The following is a 16,469-nucleotide window of genomic DNA, read 5'->3' as shown; positions in this document are numbered from 1 at the left end:
AAGATACAGATATGCAGATGTACATATATATTATAATGACATATACAGATTACATGTATACAGATAAATTAAGAAATAAATACGGTTTGTATATAAATATAAATACGGTTTTACATAAATAAAAATAAATAAATACGTCATATATTCTATATCATTATCAACCTGTTGGAGATTTTGGATTTTGTCTTCAAAAGCTGTACTAGAACGATTCCAATATCAGATGTATCCAAATTTAGTTTCCAATCACTTTCACTTTTTTTTTTTTTTATTATTTCTGTACTGGATGAATAAAGCCTGTCGACCGTCGATTCAATTTATAAACAAATGATTTTGATGACAAGAGATACATATAAACCTCACCTTATCATTTATCAATCATAGAAACCTTTTACAGCTATTAATTTTGGAATTTAATCAGAAAATGGGGAAGAACATCAGAAACTACCCTGTTCTTGTGACAGTTTTCAAAAATCTCAATTTTGAAATCTATTTCAAATTGTGTTAATGCAATTTTGTTAGGAACCTATCACTCAATCTATCTGGAAAGTTTCAAGGTCTAATTTATCCTATCAATCTCTAATTTTGGAGTCAAAATTTGATTTCAAAAAGTCAACTAATATGTTCATCACGAAATTCGATTGAGTTTTTATGTTTAAATTCAAATTAATTGTACAGAAAGCTTCTAGGATAGATTTGGAACATATTTCATGTTGGGATCGCGGTCTAAAACACTCTAAATTTTCGAATGTGATTTGGACTTTGAAAAACGGGTTACAGGTCTGTGCAAACAAAATTATTCAATTTTTTATTTGTTTTGTTTAATCTAATACCTCTTTAAATGTTTCTGAGTCTTAGAATTAAATTGATATAATGTTAATTATGAACAAGAACCATTTGAAATTTTAAATCAGTGTTAGATTGTTGCTTTGTATCGACTTCTACATATATTTTTTTATTTATTTATCTGTTCCTGTTGGTCAAGAACAAATACAACCCGTTTGTTTCTATGTCTGTTACATATCCTAAATCAAATTAGCAGTTGAACTGGTCTCTGATCAATTGATATTGGAGGTGAAGAAGAAGGCACTGTATTTGTAACGGGTTATAAACATTTAGCTATAGAAATATTCAGAAAAACAAGAAGCAGAAGAGTGGTTAAGTGTTGGTGCGGGTATTCGAGGGGTCGCGGGTTTGAGCCTCGTCGTGGGCAAATTCTTTTTAGGAAGCTTAATAAAGGGTATAACTATTTTTTATTTTTATTTTATAACTATTATTATCTTTATTATTATTATCATCATTATTATTATTAATATTCTAATTATTGATATTATTAGTGATTGTTATTTGTACAAGTATTATGGTTATTATTATTATTATTACTAAAATAAGTATTAGTTACCATTTATTATTTATCATAATTAAAATTGCAAATACGATTATCATTATTGTTATTACTGATATTATTACCATTTCTAGTTTTATTATTAAGTAGTAATGTTATTAATATAATCATAGTATTATTATAAGTATTACTAAAAACATAATTTTTTTACCACTTTAGTATTATTATCAAAATTATGATCATGATTATTATTAGTATGAAAATTATTATCGTAAATAATAGTATTAGCATCTTTCTATAAATAATAGAATTAATAATATTAACATAAGTAGTATCATTTAAATTATCACAGGTATTATTATTATGTAATTACTAAAATCAGTAACATAGCTATCATTATTTGTAAACATTAATATTTTACAATTATAATTATTAATATCATAATAATTATCATTAAGTATTATGATTACTATCATTTTTACCACTACTAATATTATTTTGGTTTTATTATAACTACTATTATTAATAAGCAAATATATATGTTAAAATATATATATAATACATATGACATAACGAAAAGTAATAACAAAATGAATATATGAAACATATATATTATTAAAGGTATATAACTAATAAATTTATATATATATTGTACGGTTATAACTATGTATATTAATAAATATACAAATGATATAGGTTCGTGAATCCGACGCCAACCCTATACTTGTTAAATGATGTCATGTGTATTTTTACTACAAAATACAGTATGGTGAGTTTCATTACTCCCTTTTTTAAATGCTTTTGCAATATATATTTTTGGGACTGAGAATACATGCGCTGCTTTTATAACTGTTTTACGAAATAGACACAAGTACGTGAAACTACATTCTATGGTTGAATTATCGAAATCGAATATGCCCCTTTTTATTAAGTCTGGTAATCTAAGAATTAGGGAACATACACCCTAATTGACGCGAACTCTAAAGATAGATCTATCGGGCCCAACAAGCCCCATCCAAAATACCGGATGCTTTAGTACTTCGAAATTTATATCATGTCCGAAGGAGGATCCTGGAATGATGGGGATATTCTTATATGCATATTGTGAATGTCGGTTACCAGGTGTTCAATCCATATGAATGATTATTTTGTCTCTATGCATGGGACGTATATTTATGAATAATGAAAATCTTGTGGTCTATTAAAATGATGGAAATGATTATTTATGTTAAACTAATGAATTCACCAACCTTTTGGTTGACACTTGAAAGCATGTTTATTCTCAGGTACGAAAGAAATCTTCCGCTGTGCATTTGCTCATATTAGAGATATTACTTGGAGTCATTCATGACATATTTCAAAAGACGTTGCATTCGAGTCGTTGAGTTCACCAAGATTATTATTAAGACAATTATATTTGGATATATTATGAAATAATATGCATGCCTGTCAACTGTCGATGTAACGAAAGTTTGTCTTTTAAAAACGAATGCAATGTTTGTAAAATTTATCATATAGAGGTCAATTACCTCGCGATGTAATCAACTGTTGTGAATCGTTTGTAATCGATATGGACTTCGTCCGGATGGATTAGGACAGGTCACTACATACAGGACACGTCACCCTTATGCAGCGCGCCATCGTCAAAATGGCGCCCTCAAGCGCACATTTACTTGCGCCAGAAGTGCTATAGCGCGGAGGATATGCACATGGTGCAAGTGTGATGCGCAACACGAGTCAATCGGGTATGCGTATCATTAGTGCTGATGTGGCGCTGATGTGGAGGAGAGAAGTTCAGTGAAAGAATGGAACGATTGTGCGTGGCCTTAGAGAATTACTCCGTAATACTAAAGTGAGTACAATTTTAATCTTACAACAATAATACATTGATCCCTTCAATTTCTTTATCTTATCCCTTCATCGCCTTTAACTTTCAATCCATATCGTTGCAGTCCTTCAGTATCCTAACATCTACACTTTACACCCATTAGACCAATTTTAACCTGGCGTCAGAGGGGTCCCGTCAGACACGCTGGCGGTGGGTGACGCCCCCTGACGCCTATAGTGGGGCGTCAGCGCTGACGGAACAGGGGCGTCAGTGAGATTTTATACGCGTGGTAACAGTAGCGTCAGGGGTATGTGGCGGTGTCTGAATGGTCGGGGTCCCAACAAATACTTTGACCGGTTTGGGGTTTTTTTATTTATTTTCGAATTTATCCTTTATTTACCCATTTTTATCATCATCTTCATCCACACAATTTTATCTTCTTCACACACAAACCATCCATATCTCCAACTTCAATTTTTTTTTTAAAAAAATCACTATGTCGAATCCGAATCAAAGACCACCATACCCGAACCAAAGACCACCATACCCGAACGATTACGTTTCGTACACCGATATGTTGAGGTACGGATCGTACATAGGTCAAGGTTCATCACACCCGAGCCATTTACAACAAATACCAATTATTTTGCCCCAACATCGTCCTTTGACACCCGAAGAACAACATCAAGTTTGGTTGCAACAAAACTCACTTTTTAAACAAGCCCGCAATTTCGGAACTCTGCCTCCGATCACTCCGAGTCCGGAATCTCCCCGTCCCGAAACTCCGCGTTCGGAATCTCCCCGTCCCGAAACTCCGCGTCCGGATAGTCCGGTTACTCAAGTCGATTCGGTGCCGGAAACGCAACAACGTAAACAACGAAAACATAAAAAAAAACAAGGTATAATTTCCTTTTTTTTTATAAATTTTCGGTATATGTACATGTATATATTTGTATGAAGTTTTTTTTTTCGGTATATCTATATGTATATATTTGTATTATGAAGTTTTTTTTTTGTTCGGTATATCTATATGTATATATTTGTATTATGATTTTTTTTCGGTATATGTATATATTTGAATGCATTTGATTGTTTTTTTTAGTATTTCGGTATATGTTTATGTATATATTTGTAGAATATTTTGCATATATATAGAATAGTTTGATTATCTATATGTATATATTTGTATTATGATTTTTTTTTCGGTATATGTATGTATTTGAATGCATTTGATTGTTTTTTTTAGTATTTCGGTATATGTTTATGTATATATTTGTAGAATATTTTGCATATATATAGAATAGTTTGATTATTTATATAGAATATTTCGGTATATAGAATAGTTTGATATATGTATATAGTTCGGATATAGAATAGTTTGATTATTTATATAGAATATTTCGGTATATAGAATAGTTTGATATATGTATATAGTTCGGATATAGAATAGTTTGATATGTATATGGTTCGGATATATATAGAATATTTCGATATATATAGATTATTTATGTGTATGTATAGTTTGATTATTTATGTTATATGTAGGTACCGAACAAGTTCCGATTCAAAAAAGTGCACACTATGGACTACCAAAGAAGAAGAGTGGTTGACGCAATGTTGGATCGATTTTTCTCAAGATTCCCGAAAGGGAAATTCGCAAAAGTATGAATCGTTGTGGGGTACGGTTTATAAGAAATTTAATAACAACAAGCATGAGTGGTATAGAGGCGATGACCAATTGTCCTCTAAATGGAGAAATATCAACAAAAATTGTCAAGAGTTTAATGACGCTTACAATGAAGCCCTACGAAATAGGAGGAGCGGAGAAAGTGACCTCGATGTTGAGAATAGAGCCCATGAAATCTATGTACTAAATACCAAAGGGAAAAAGTTTAATATGATGGATGCTTGGCGGTTTTTGAAAGATAAGGCGAAGTGGTACGTTCCCGGCACGCGTAGTCATGTTTCTTTAGATGCCGACGATGAAGATTTTGATGTTCCACTTTCTCAAAACGATCTTTTCGAGAATGATCCTTTTCCAAGGCCAATGGGGCGAGAACGGGCAAAAAAGAAGGCTCGATCAACAAGTACCGACACCGACAAAACTCGTTCTTCAACTCGATCATCAAAAGCGGATGAGGCTTTGGAAGCTATTTCAAAGCATAAGGAAGCAAGAGCATCGGGTATAGAACACGCGAAAAAGGAAGCAACACTCCAAACCGCGTTTCAAGGAGCTAGCATTTTAGCCATCAACCCCTCGGCAATCGATGACCAAGTCCGAAAACAAATGATTGAAGGGCTTCAAAAAGTGTTTCTCGACAAATATAGTTACTTGCTCCAACCAACGCCACCACCTCAAAACAACGACTCATCCGAAGACGACGATTAGTTTTTAAGTATTCAAGTACCGAATACTTTTTTTTCTCGTATTATGTTTTTTTTTTTAACCGAATGTATGTTTTTAAGTTTATTAATGTTTAAAATATTTTAGTTTTTATTTAATAATGTTTTAAATTTAAATTGTATAAAACAGGTGGGACATATTTGACACTGAATGAGCGTCAGAGTTATTTTGGTGTTAAAGGGTGACACTGCCACGTCACAGGCAGATTGCACTTTTTGACCAAAAAGTGAACAATCTGCATGTGACGTCACAGGCAGGGTTAAAATTGGTCTTACTTTCGGGCTTAATCAAATTCAGAATTCAAATCCATTAATTTTTGGCAGTACTCGAGAGAATGTTAACTGTTAAGTGACTCGTAAGAATTTTCACATGGAAGTTACTTAAATTGAATTTAATACAATATATTAACATATAAATATTACTCCGTAATAATTAATAAATACATTAAAGTATCAAAGAATACCAAAATGTCTATACCTCTGGTGAGGTCATCAAAGACCTAATCTCACTTATAGCCAATGAATTACTACCACTTTTCCAAAAACTGATCGTATCGACAATGATCCGACACAAATAGTTAAAAACGTAAATTAGCATCTTTAATATATTGGTCTAAAAACTCTAAATTTTATCTTGATTTTTAAATTTGATTGAAAGGTTTAAACTGAAATTTTGTTTAAGTATCAAAACAAATATTGGCTTTGCCATGAAAAGTACAACGAAGACATTGATATAGAACACACTCATAAGCAGTGGCAAATTCAGAATTTTTTTCGACGGGGACAAAAAATTTAATAAAAACATGTATACGATAATTCCATTAGAAATACATGTAAAAATGAATGACTACTCAACGTATTGAATCTGCAATATATGCTTAGTTAGAAAGAAACTCTTACCAACTAACCTAAAAACAAACTTCTTCTATGGTTCTTATACACTTTAAAGTTTTAACCAACTAAACTAGTAAGCAATGTTGCAAAAATAGGAAAACTCGGCCGATTTCTCAGGGAGAAATAGGTTTGACCTCCTTGCCGAGAACTCGTTTTGGAATCGGCCAAAAAATCGGTCAACGACCAAAAATCGGTAAAATCTCGGAAAAATCGGTCAAATCTTGAAAAAATGGGTCAAATCTCGGTAAAATCGTCAAATCTCGAAAAAATCGGTCAAATCTCGGTAAAATCGGTCAAATCTCAGGAAAAACTCGGTAAAATCTCAAAAGTCAACGAAAGCCAACTGCCGATAACTCCCCGAGTTGTCCGAGTTCTCGTTTTGGAGACCCTGCCGAGAACTCCCCGAGAACCGATTTCTGCAATCTTGCTAGTAAGCAATATGTTATATACTTCTTACACATCGTTAATAAGCATATATATAAATCAGCATAATTTTTACTAAAATATGATATAAAAAAAATTCGCGAATAATTTTTACTAAAATATAGTTAAAAATATTTCGCGAATAATTTTCGATGGTCGGGAAAAGATGACCCCAGTTTCCCCAAGATGGACCCGCCCCTGCTCATAAGTCGATACGAATAGAAACGAACTATTGATGCATATATTAGCTTTTTACCAGTCTTTCAATAACTATACTTTAAATAACTACTCATCACGAGGAAAAAGATTATTAGAGGTGCACCATAAGCGGTGTTCTCAACACTTCTTCATAACTTAATGGGAGGAAACTAATGTTACAATAGCTTCCTCACGGCTCTCAAAGAGCACGCCCTTACTTTTGTACTTTTGAAGCATATCGCAGAAATGATATAGTGAATTAAATGATCGTATGGATAAATATTAGTACTTTGCTTTAATTAATTAATATAGTAGGCCAATTTATTATAACAATGATATAACAGATTACACGGGTTCGGTCCTCATTCAGTTGCGAAAAGAATTGAAGAAGCATTACTTTTTGATTCAGTTTATAGTACTTCGTTTTGATGAATTAGAAATAGAGGAAAGTTTGATGTAAATTTGAATTATAGCCTTGCAAAGCCATTGTAACATTAGTTTTATCCCCTAGCCACTCGTTAGGGGTTGAGTTTATTAATAAAAGTTAATTTTATAAACAATGTTGATATGGCAGTTTAGTTATGGGAGGAAGTATATGTTGTAGATAACATTGGTCTTAGCATTGTACCGAATTTAAAAGTTGGAAACCATTGATTGGATATGGATTAACGCTGGAAAAACTAGTAACCAGCAACATGAAAATACTTAAATGAGAATCCAAATTGCCTAAAAATGGTTGTACAAATCTTAAAAAGGACAAAGTTGCTACCAAAATAAAAGAACCAAAAATTAAATCAACATATCATATGCTTGCCTAATATACCTTGATTGAAATGACCTTTGCTTGTCTTTCCTATCCCACCTTTTAAATGGAATACTAGTAGTGTCGCTGTTAATGCATATTAGGATTTTTCACTTTTTGAACGAGTGGTATGTATAATGTACAATTAATGCATACTATATTTAAATATAAGATTTTGAAAGCTTAATCAAATAATCATTGATCCAGCGGTATTGAAGTGTTCATGTAATTACAAGGCTATCAGTATGTTGACTTGATAATTAATGTGTAATATATTTAAATGTTAAATTTTGAAAGCTTAATCAAATAGTCATTGATCTAGCAGTATAGTATTAAGGTGTTCCTCTAATTATAAGGTTTATCAATATGTAAGGTCTAAGTCCAGAGGTAGATGTGGTAAAGTAGGGGTGTTCATAAAACTGTCAAACCGTGAAAACCGGCCGGACCGTATCAATTTAATCGGTTAGGTCCAGTTTTGAATGTTGATGGTCCGGCCGTCGGTTTGAAAATCGCCAAACCGCAAAACCTGGTTCGGTTTACAGTTTTATTAGGACGCTGGCCGGTTAAACGGACCGGACCGGACTAATATTGAGTATTTTTATCTATCAATAATGACCCATTATATAGCCAATTTGTACACTACAAGCTGTGTAGTTTATAAATATAACACGAAAATAGCATCAAATCACCAACATAATGTGTATCATTTACATATAATTTGTAAAACTAAACAGTATGCAATGTGTAGGAAGCTATTACCACAAAGATAGCATCAAATCAGCCGATGTGAAGATGTGCACTATGGAAATAGTTAGTCATCTTAAACAGACTACTTGTAAGTAGCAAAACAAACTATTTAATTTAACTTAAGTTAACATTTTAGCATAACTAATATCTAGTTATTATTTCAGACTTGTAGCCCAGCCTACATTAAAAGATTATTCTTAATATTCTTGACACAAACCAAGACAAATATACACAAAATTATATGAAAATAAAATAAAGAAAAAACCGTCAAACCGGTCAAACCGGACCGTTCCAAACCGGACCAAACCGGTCTAACAAGACAATTACTTGGTCTAATCTGGTTTGATCTGTGTTGAAACCGGATATGCCGGTTTGGTTTGAGATTTAATCAAAACCGGACCAAACCGGACCGCGAACACCCCTATGGTAAAGTCAATGTTTAAGTATGCGAATTGTGAAAAAATATGTAAAGTGTGTGAGTTGTATTTTGAAAAATAAGGTTAAATAGTAAGTATTTGGATAAAAAAATAAAAAATTTACATCAACTTTCGTTTTCCATCCTTTTTGGGCTAAAATTACAAATGGTTTTGATATGCTTAGTGGGCTTAAACTTGATGGCCCAAACATGGGACCTACAAATGAAAACGTGAAGCATCCAGGTGGAACAACCGAACAATCGAATGTAAATTTAAGAGTACTAGCAACGGGTCGCCGTTAGGCCGCCGTTGGGCCGCCGAAGCAACCACGCAGTTGCTAGCCCCCGTGATACCCTCCGCCGTTGATGGGCCGTCGGTGATTATGCCATGCTTTGACACATTGTAGCACGCTAGAGATTAATAAAAAAAATACTAAATTTAAAACTAGCCGTTGAACACTAGCCGTTTGTTTTTTTTTTTTTTTTTTTTTTTTTTTTTTTCCTATATATACTACAACTCTTACTCATAATTTTCATACTTAAAATTACAACTCAAACAATTAAAAAAAATTATACTTTTATAAATTTTCGACTATGAATTGAGATGGTGAAGATGAAATTTATGAAGAGGCGGTAGCTATTGCAAATGCATATAATCCACTTCAAGCACTTGAAGCTGTCGATTTTTTAGAAGAAAATGAAGCTGAAAAGGAAGGTGTCTCCATACCCAAAGCTCCTAGAAGACATTTCCAACGAGATCGAGAAGGAAAAGCTAAACAACTCTACAACGATTATTTTTTCCAACAAACCTACTTTCCCGCTTGATAAGTTCCGGAGACGCTATCGTATAAGCAAGTCTTTGTTTATTCCTATATGTCGAGGTATATTAATTTTAATCAACAACCTATTCCCGAATATATTAGTTTCATTCAACAAAAACAAGATACTACGGGTTTATATGATTTTAATGTTTTTCAAAAATATACGTCCGCTATAAGACAATTAGCGTACGGTGTTGCGCCTGATTTATTTGATGAATATTTACACATGTGTGAATCAATTGCTTATTTATGTTTGGAAAACTTTTGCAAAAGTGTTTTACACTTATATTCCGCCGAGTACATGAGAAGGCCAAATGCACACGATGTGCAACGTTTAATTTCAAAACATGAAGAAATACATGGTTTTCCATGTATGCTAGGGAGCATCGATTGTATGCAATGGGGTTGGAGAAATTGTCGAGTTGCTTGGAAATGGTAATATACACGAGGTGATCATGGTTACCCAACAATTATGTTAGAGGCTGTGACCTCGTGTGATACATGGATTTGACATTCCTTTTTTGATCCCGCAAGTTCAAACAACGACATAAACGTTTTAAATCAATCGAATTTATTTAAAGATTTATTAAAAGGTAAGTTACCTCCATGTAACTATACTGTTAATGAGTTGCAATTTACTAGAGGATATTATTTGGCAGATGAAATTTATCCGGAATGGTCAACTCTAGTTAAATCTTTTAATTTTTTTTTTTAAAAGGCAAGCTTGCATCAGTCCGGACCGAAGCCTAGTCATCATTTGCACACACACACACACGCGCTTTCGGGCAGGAAACCCGAACCACACTCTGAGGATCCGACCCTTTAACCATCCCGAGGGGCAGGCAGACCGGATCTTAGTCCCGGAGCGGGTCGGTAAAACCTTCCCTTTGGGCCACCTTCAAGGAATATATTTCAATTCCTAGAGCGGGTGACGAGGCTCGAACCCGAGACCTCTACCCCTGCGAGTACACAAGTGTAACCGCGGTACCATTGAAGCAATGCTTCGTTGGTTAAATCTTTTAAAATTACTATAGATTCGAAGGCAAAGAAATTTAAAAGATTCCAAGAGTCTATAAAAAAAGGTATTGAACGTCAAATGCAACAATCATTGGAGGAATTGTTTTCATTTTTGAGTAGTTTGGTGTGTTTTGGTTTTGAGTTGAGAAGTGAAGTGTTTGAAAGGATTTGAGTTAGTGGGTGTATTTATAGAAGGAAAACGAGCCGTTTTTTGAAAAAATAAAATATAAAAAAAAAACAATCGGATCCATAGCCGTTAGAATTTCAAATTTAAAGAATAAAGATGATAATATTAATAATAATATTAATAACAGAAATAATAAATTAATTATAAAATAAAAATTGAAGTAGGGTCAATGTAGTTGGTGTGATGGTTGTTACTGAATGTGATTGGTAATGTGAAAGGAAGAAGCTGTTGAGATGACGTTAATGTCGCACAATATGATTGTATGACGAATGTGATGGTAAGGAGTAGTTTAAGATTTGCCCGCTAATCGAACTCGTTCAATAAGTGGGCAACAGATCCGTTTAATGTGTGAACGAGGGGAGTAAAAAGGCAATTTTGTAAGAAAAGGGATAAATTGTTATTTGATATACATTTGTTTTACATCTTATCTACTCTAATACTATCGACTTTAAAAAGGTTATTTATATCACAAAAGGGTTCAAGAGGCAGGATCTTGGAGGCCTCATGTGGAATTACCTGAATAAAGCAAGCAATGTGTTCATACATGGCAAGAAAATGAAACCACAAATTTTATTTTCTGCCACTTATGCGGAATTGCCACAACAGAAATGTCTAGATTACATTGTACTAAATGTAAACTGACATCATGTACATTTTCATTGCTTTTAATCTTTTATAGCTTTCTCAATCTACAAAGTTATGTTGGGATTTAACCTGAGTTTTCTTTCAAAATTCTCAACCACTCAACCACTCAACAACCTCTTTGAGGTTATCTCTAATCTTTAATTACTAATTTATATAAAATTATGTTTGAATTTTATATGTTTAGTTGTGGAAAAATTACATTTATTTTGTAGAAAATTTATATTTATTAAACTAAGAAACATGTTAAAATTTGAGTTTAACCGAAAAAACTATTAAAAAAAAAATAAAAATAAAAATCCATATTCTCGAATACTATAATGGTTCTTTAGTTTTTTCAACCTCAACAATATTATGGGAAAACACACATTTTTACATAAGGAATTTTTTGATTACAAACAAATTTTATAAAAAGGATTTACAAATAAACGTGATTACGTGAAATCATTCGGATGATGAGAGAATTATAAGTATGAAATTGAAAGTAGCAAATAAAAGTGAAACCATCCTGTGTTGCTCTTTGAAATTTTGTTTGAATTTCAACCAATTTACTACTAAGGCATATATAAGGTTTAAAATAACAAGTTATTTGCTATGAATAAAAGGTTAAGAAAATAATATGAACAAGAATATGAAAAACTAAATGTGTTGAATTGATTTCAAATGGTTACAATCACATCCTTATATAGAGGATTAAAGCAAAACATAATCATAACATACCAACAACTAGACCCACTAGTAAAGCTAGATGACAACTAGCATACATGTAAACACACCAATATGACAACTAGTATACATGTGAACACACTAACAAATAGACCTAATAAAACAAGATAAAAGGTAACTTGATTATGCAAGTATGCCACAAAAGATAATGTCAAGTTGTCCACTAAACACCTTAACCATTAATTTGGTCAATAATGGTCTAAACTCATTTGGACAAGTTGAGCAACTTGATCAATAAATTTCAAAATCAAGTTGAGCAAGTTGAGCCACTTGAGTTTGAGTTGTGCAATAATATTTTAACACTCCCCCTTAATGCAAACTCCCGATCAAAAATCCTCAACGCCTCTCGAAATTTCATGAACTTGGCTTTCGTTAGAGCTTTAGTAAAGATGTCGGCTACTTGATCATTTGTCCTTACATTTGCTAGCTCGATTTTCCCGCTAAGAACCTTTTCACGAATGAAATGATACCACATTTCTATATGCTTAGTACGAGCATGAAAAACAGGATTCAAAGCAAGTTTGATTGCACTTTCGTTGTCACATTTCAGTTTGACAACATAATCTACTTCTTCAAGTATGTCACCAATCAATCTTCTTAGCCAAGTACACTCTTGAGCTGCCATAGTTGCAGCTATGTATTCCGCTTCCGTGCTCGACAAAGCAATAACATCTTGCTTCTTGCTACACAATGAAATAATCATGGAACTCATGTTAAAACAGTAACCCGAAGTTGAATGACGATCATTTGCGTCTCCCATCCAATCTGCATCTATGAAACCATTTAACAAAACATCATTACACTTCTTATACCACAAGCCGTGGCCCATTGATCCTTTCACATAACGAAGGATCCTTTTAGCTGCATCAAGATGAACATTAGTTGGACATTGCATAAATTGTGAAACAATGCCAACCGAATAAGCAATTTCTAGCCTTGTGATGGTTAGATAAATCAAATTTCCAACCATTTATCGGAACAACTTTACATCCTTGAGCTCTTTTACTTGATCCTTCTTCATTTTGAGGTTTGGTTCCATTGGAGTAGACATAGGCTTTGACTCCCCCATGTTGAAACGTTCCAAGAGACTTCTTGCATAACCTCTTTGAGAGATAAAGTACCCTTTTTCTAAATTATCAAATTCCAAGCCAAGAAAACATCCAATCTCCCCCAGATTCTTCATTTTGAAACGAACTGAAAGATCATTACTTAAACGAGAGATTTCTGACACGTTTCCTCCGGTGATAATCATGTCATCAACATATAGTAATACCAAGACATGAATACCCGATTCTTTCTTCACAAATAAACTAGAATCCGCATCAAAAATTTTAAAACCACAAAAGACAAGGTATTGTACGACTTTACCATACCAAGCTCTCGGAGCTTGTTTCAAGCCATAAAGAGCTTTCTTCAACCGGCACACATATTCTGGAAATTTATTTGAAGTGAACCCAATAGGTTGTTCCATGAACACCTCACGATCAAGCTCTCCATATTGAAAAGCATTCTTCACATCAAGTTGCCACAATTTCCACCCTTTGTAAGCTGCTAGTGAGATTATTGTTCTCACCGTCACCATTTTAGCCATGGGGCTAAAAGTTTCTTCATAATCAAGCTCACAACTTTAACAAAAGCCACGAGCCACCAAACGAGCCTTGAACCTATTAATGATTCCATCCGAGTTCTTCTTCAAACGGTACACCCATGTGCAAGTAACCGGTTTACATGCTCCCGGTTTCTTGACAAACTCCCAAGTTTCATTCTTTTCCAATGCATCCATCTCCTCTTGCATTGCTTTTCTCTAATCTGGAGAATCTTTAGCTTCTTCATAACATGTTGGTTCTTCGGTTAAGCCACCTGAAAAGAAACAAGTTGTGTTCGTGTTCACCTCATAGTCACTTAGATGTCTTGGTTGTCTCTTTTCTCTTGTTGACCTTCTAACTTGGGTTGGTACTTCTTCACTAGGTGCCACTTCTTGAGTTTGAGAAATACCATCATTCTCACTTTCTTCTTGAGTGTCGAAGCTAGGAAACATAAATTTATAATCTCTATTTTCTTCACCATTTTTGCTTGATTCAGAAAATTGAGAAGAGACTTCATCAAATACCACATCTCTTGAAGTGGTAAACTTCTTTGTTTCTAGATCCATACACCTCCAACCTTTCCTATGAGAATCATAACCAACAAAAATACATTTTCGAGCTTTTGGGTCAAGTTTGGTTCGGTTAGCTTTTGGAACATGAACATAACAAATAGAACCAAACACCCTAAAATAGCTTACATTAGGCTTTTCACCATAAGCTAGCTCAAAAGATGATTTTTGTGTACCTGACCAAGATGGTTACCGATTAGACACATGACAAGCACATTGAAGTGCTTCCGCCCAAAGCTCCTTAGGCAATCCTTTGTCATGCAACCAAGATAAGCATATTGAAACAAGGTAAGCAATCTTCCTTTCTGAAACACCATTTTGTTGAAGAGTATCCGGACAAGTTATTTGACGGGAAATACCATTTTTTTAAAATAGGTAAAGAAATCATTTGACATGAATTCTCCACCGTTATCACTCCTAAGAGCTTTTACCTTTCTCCCAAATTTGGATTCTACCGCTTCTTTGAACTCCATGAACTTTGATAAGGCTTCACTTTTCTCCTTTAGAAATTTCACCCAAGTGAACCGAGAATAGTCATCGATTAACACCATGACATAGCAATGACCGCTATAACTTGGTGTTCTTGTTGGCCCCATCAAATCCGTATGAATCAGGTCAAGCAAACCTTGTTTTTGATTTGTTGACTTCTTATATGGAAGTCGGTGTGACTTTCCATATTGACACCCTTGGCATATTACCTCCTCACGAACATTCTTTAATTGAAGAATACCATCTACTACTTATGTGAGAATATCTTCTGTAACATTTGATATCCCATATGGCCTAGTCTTGCATGCCAAATAGCTCCGTTGTCGGTTTGACTTGTTTTCTTCACATAAGCCTCACCTGCGGACAACACAAACAAAGAACCTTTCTTTTCTTCGGTAAAAAGAACATCACCCACAATCTCCTTAACATTTTCAAGGACTTTCACATCCGTTGGACCAAAAAGAACATGCTTTCTGGATTCGGTAATTTGAGGTACCGAAACTAGATTTTTGGTCAATTTAGGAATAAGATAAGCAACTTCCAAAGTAAACGTATCATTATTAACATCAATAATAACATTACCCTCCTTTTTAACTGGATGAGTTGAGTTTTCGACCGTGATTACAACTCGATTTTGCTTGTGATCTTTAACGTCATGAAGGAGAGTTCCATCACCGGTCACATGATGATAGCAACCTGAATCGACAATCCATTGATTCTTCTTGATAACCGTATCAATGGTAAAACATTGCTCCCATTTGACTTCATCATCATCATTGCTTGAACAAGCCACGTTTGCTTTTGTGACTTTAGAGCGACAATATCATTTGATGTGACCAACCTTTCCGCACTTGTAACATGTGGGAGGTTTCTTCTCATAGTTACTTTTGTAACTAGTTTGCTCTTCTTCTTTTTCTTTGCTAGAAGAACCTTTCTTGAAGTTCTTCCCATTTGAAAACAATACCGCATCATCTTCAAATTCTTTAGTCATTTGTTTGGCCAAAGCTTCTTGATTAGAGAGTAAATTCTCCAATTCTTCAACCGAAGGTTGAGTAGCCCACCCCTGAATAGAGGTTATGAACGTGACATACTCTTTCTTCAAACCGCGTATTAAATATCTTCGCAAACGAGATTCACTAATTTTCTCGTTGTCATCAATCTCTGATATTTCAGAACAGAGGTTTTTGGCTCGTAAGAAATATTCAGAAACCGTCATACCTTCTTGTCTTAAGATTGCTAAATCATTTTTCAAGAATTGCAACCTTGCGGTATTTTTATTAGAAAAAAGTTTCTCAAGAGTATCCCATACTTCTTTTGGCGAAGTAATATCACGAACGTATTCTATGAACTCTCTGCTAATTGAAGTTCTCAATGCAAAGA

At 33.8% G+C, this 16,469-nt stretch overlaps 1 protein-coding gene across 1 annotated transcript; it reads right to left on the bottom strand.

Annotated features, from left to right (window-relative positions):
• Positions 1 to 12,692: 12,692 nt before the first annotated feature.
• LOC139855076 (secreted RxLR effector protein 161-like) lies at positions 12,693 to 13,415 on the bottom strand. The gene has a single exon (XM_071844331.1). It carries the CDS (start codon positions 13,413 to 13,415, stop codon positions 12,693 to 12,695), a length of 723 nt encoding a protein of 240 aa, XP_071700432.1.
• Between the last annotated feature and the right edge of the window lie 3,054 nt (positions 13,416 to 16,469).

The sequence above is a fragment of the Rutidosis leptorrhynchoides genome, chromosome 6 (assembly GCF_046630445.1).
Source record: "Rutidosis leptorrhynchoides isolate AG116_Rl617_1_P2 chromosome 6, CSIRO_AGI_Rlap_v1, whole genome shotgun sequence".
Lineage (NCBI taxonomy): Eukaryota > Viridiplantae > Streptophyta > Magnoliopsida > Asterales > Asteraceae > Rutidosis > Rutidosis leptorrhynchoides.
The sequence above is the reverse complement of the archived record's forward strand: the minus strand, read 5'-3'. Positions and strand labels throughout refer to the sequence as shown.

Excerpts from the sequence above, each read along its gene's own strand:
- LOC139855076 (XM_071844331.1), bottom strand. The coding sequence starts at position 13,415 with ATGGTTGGAAATTTGATTTATCTAACCATCACAAGGCTAGAAATTGCT.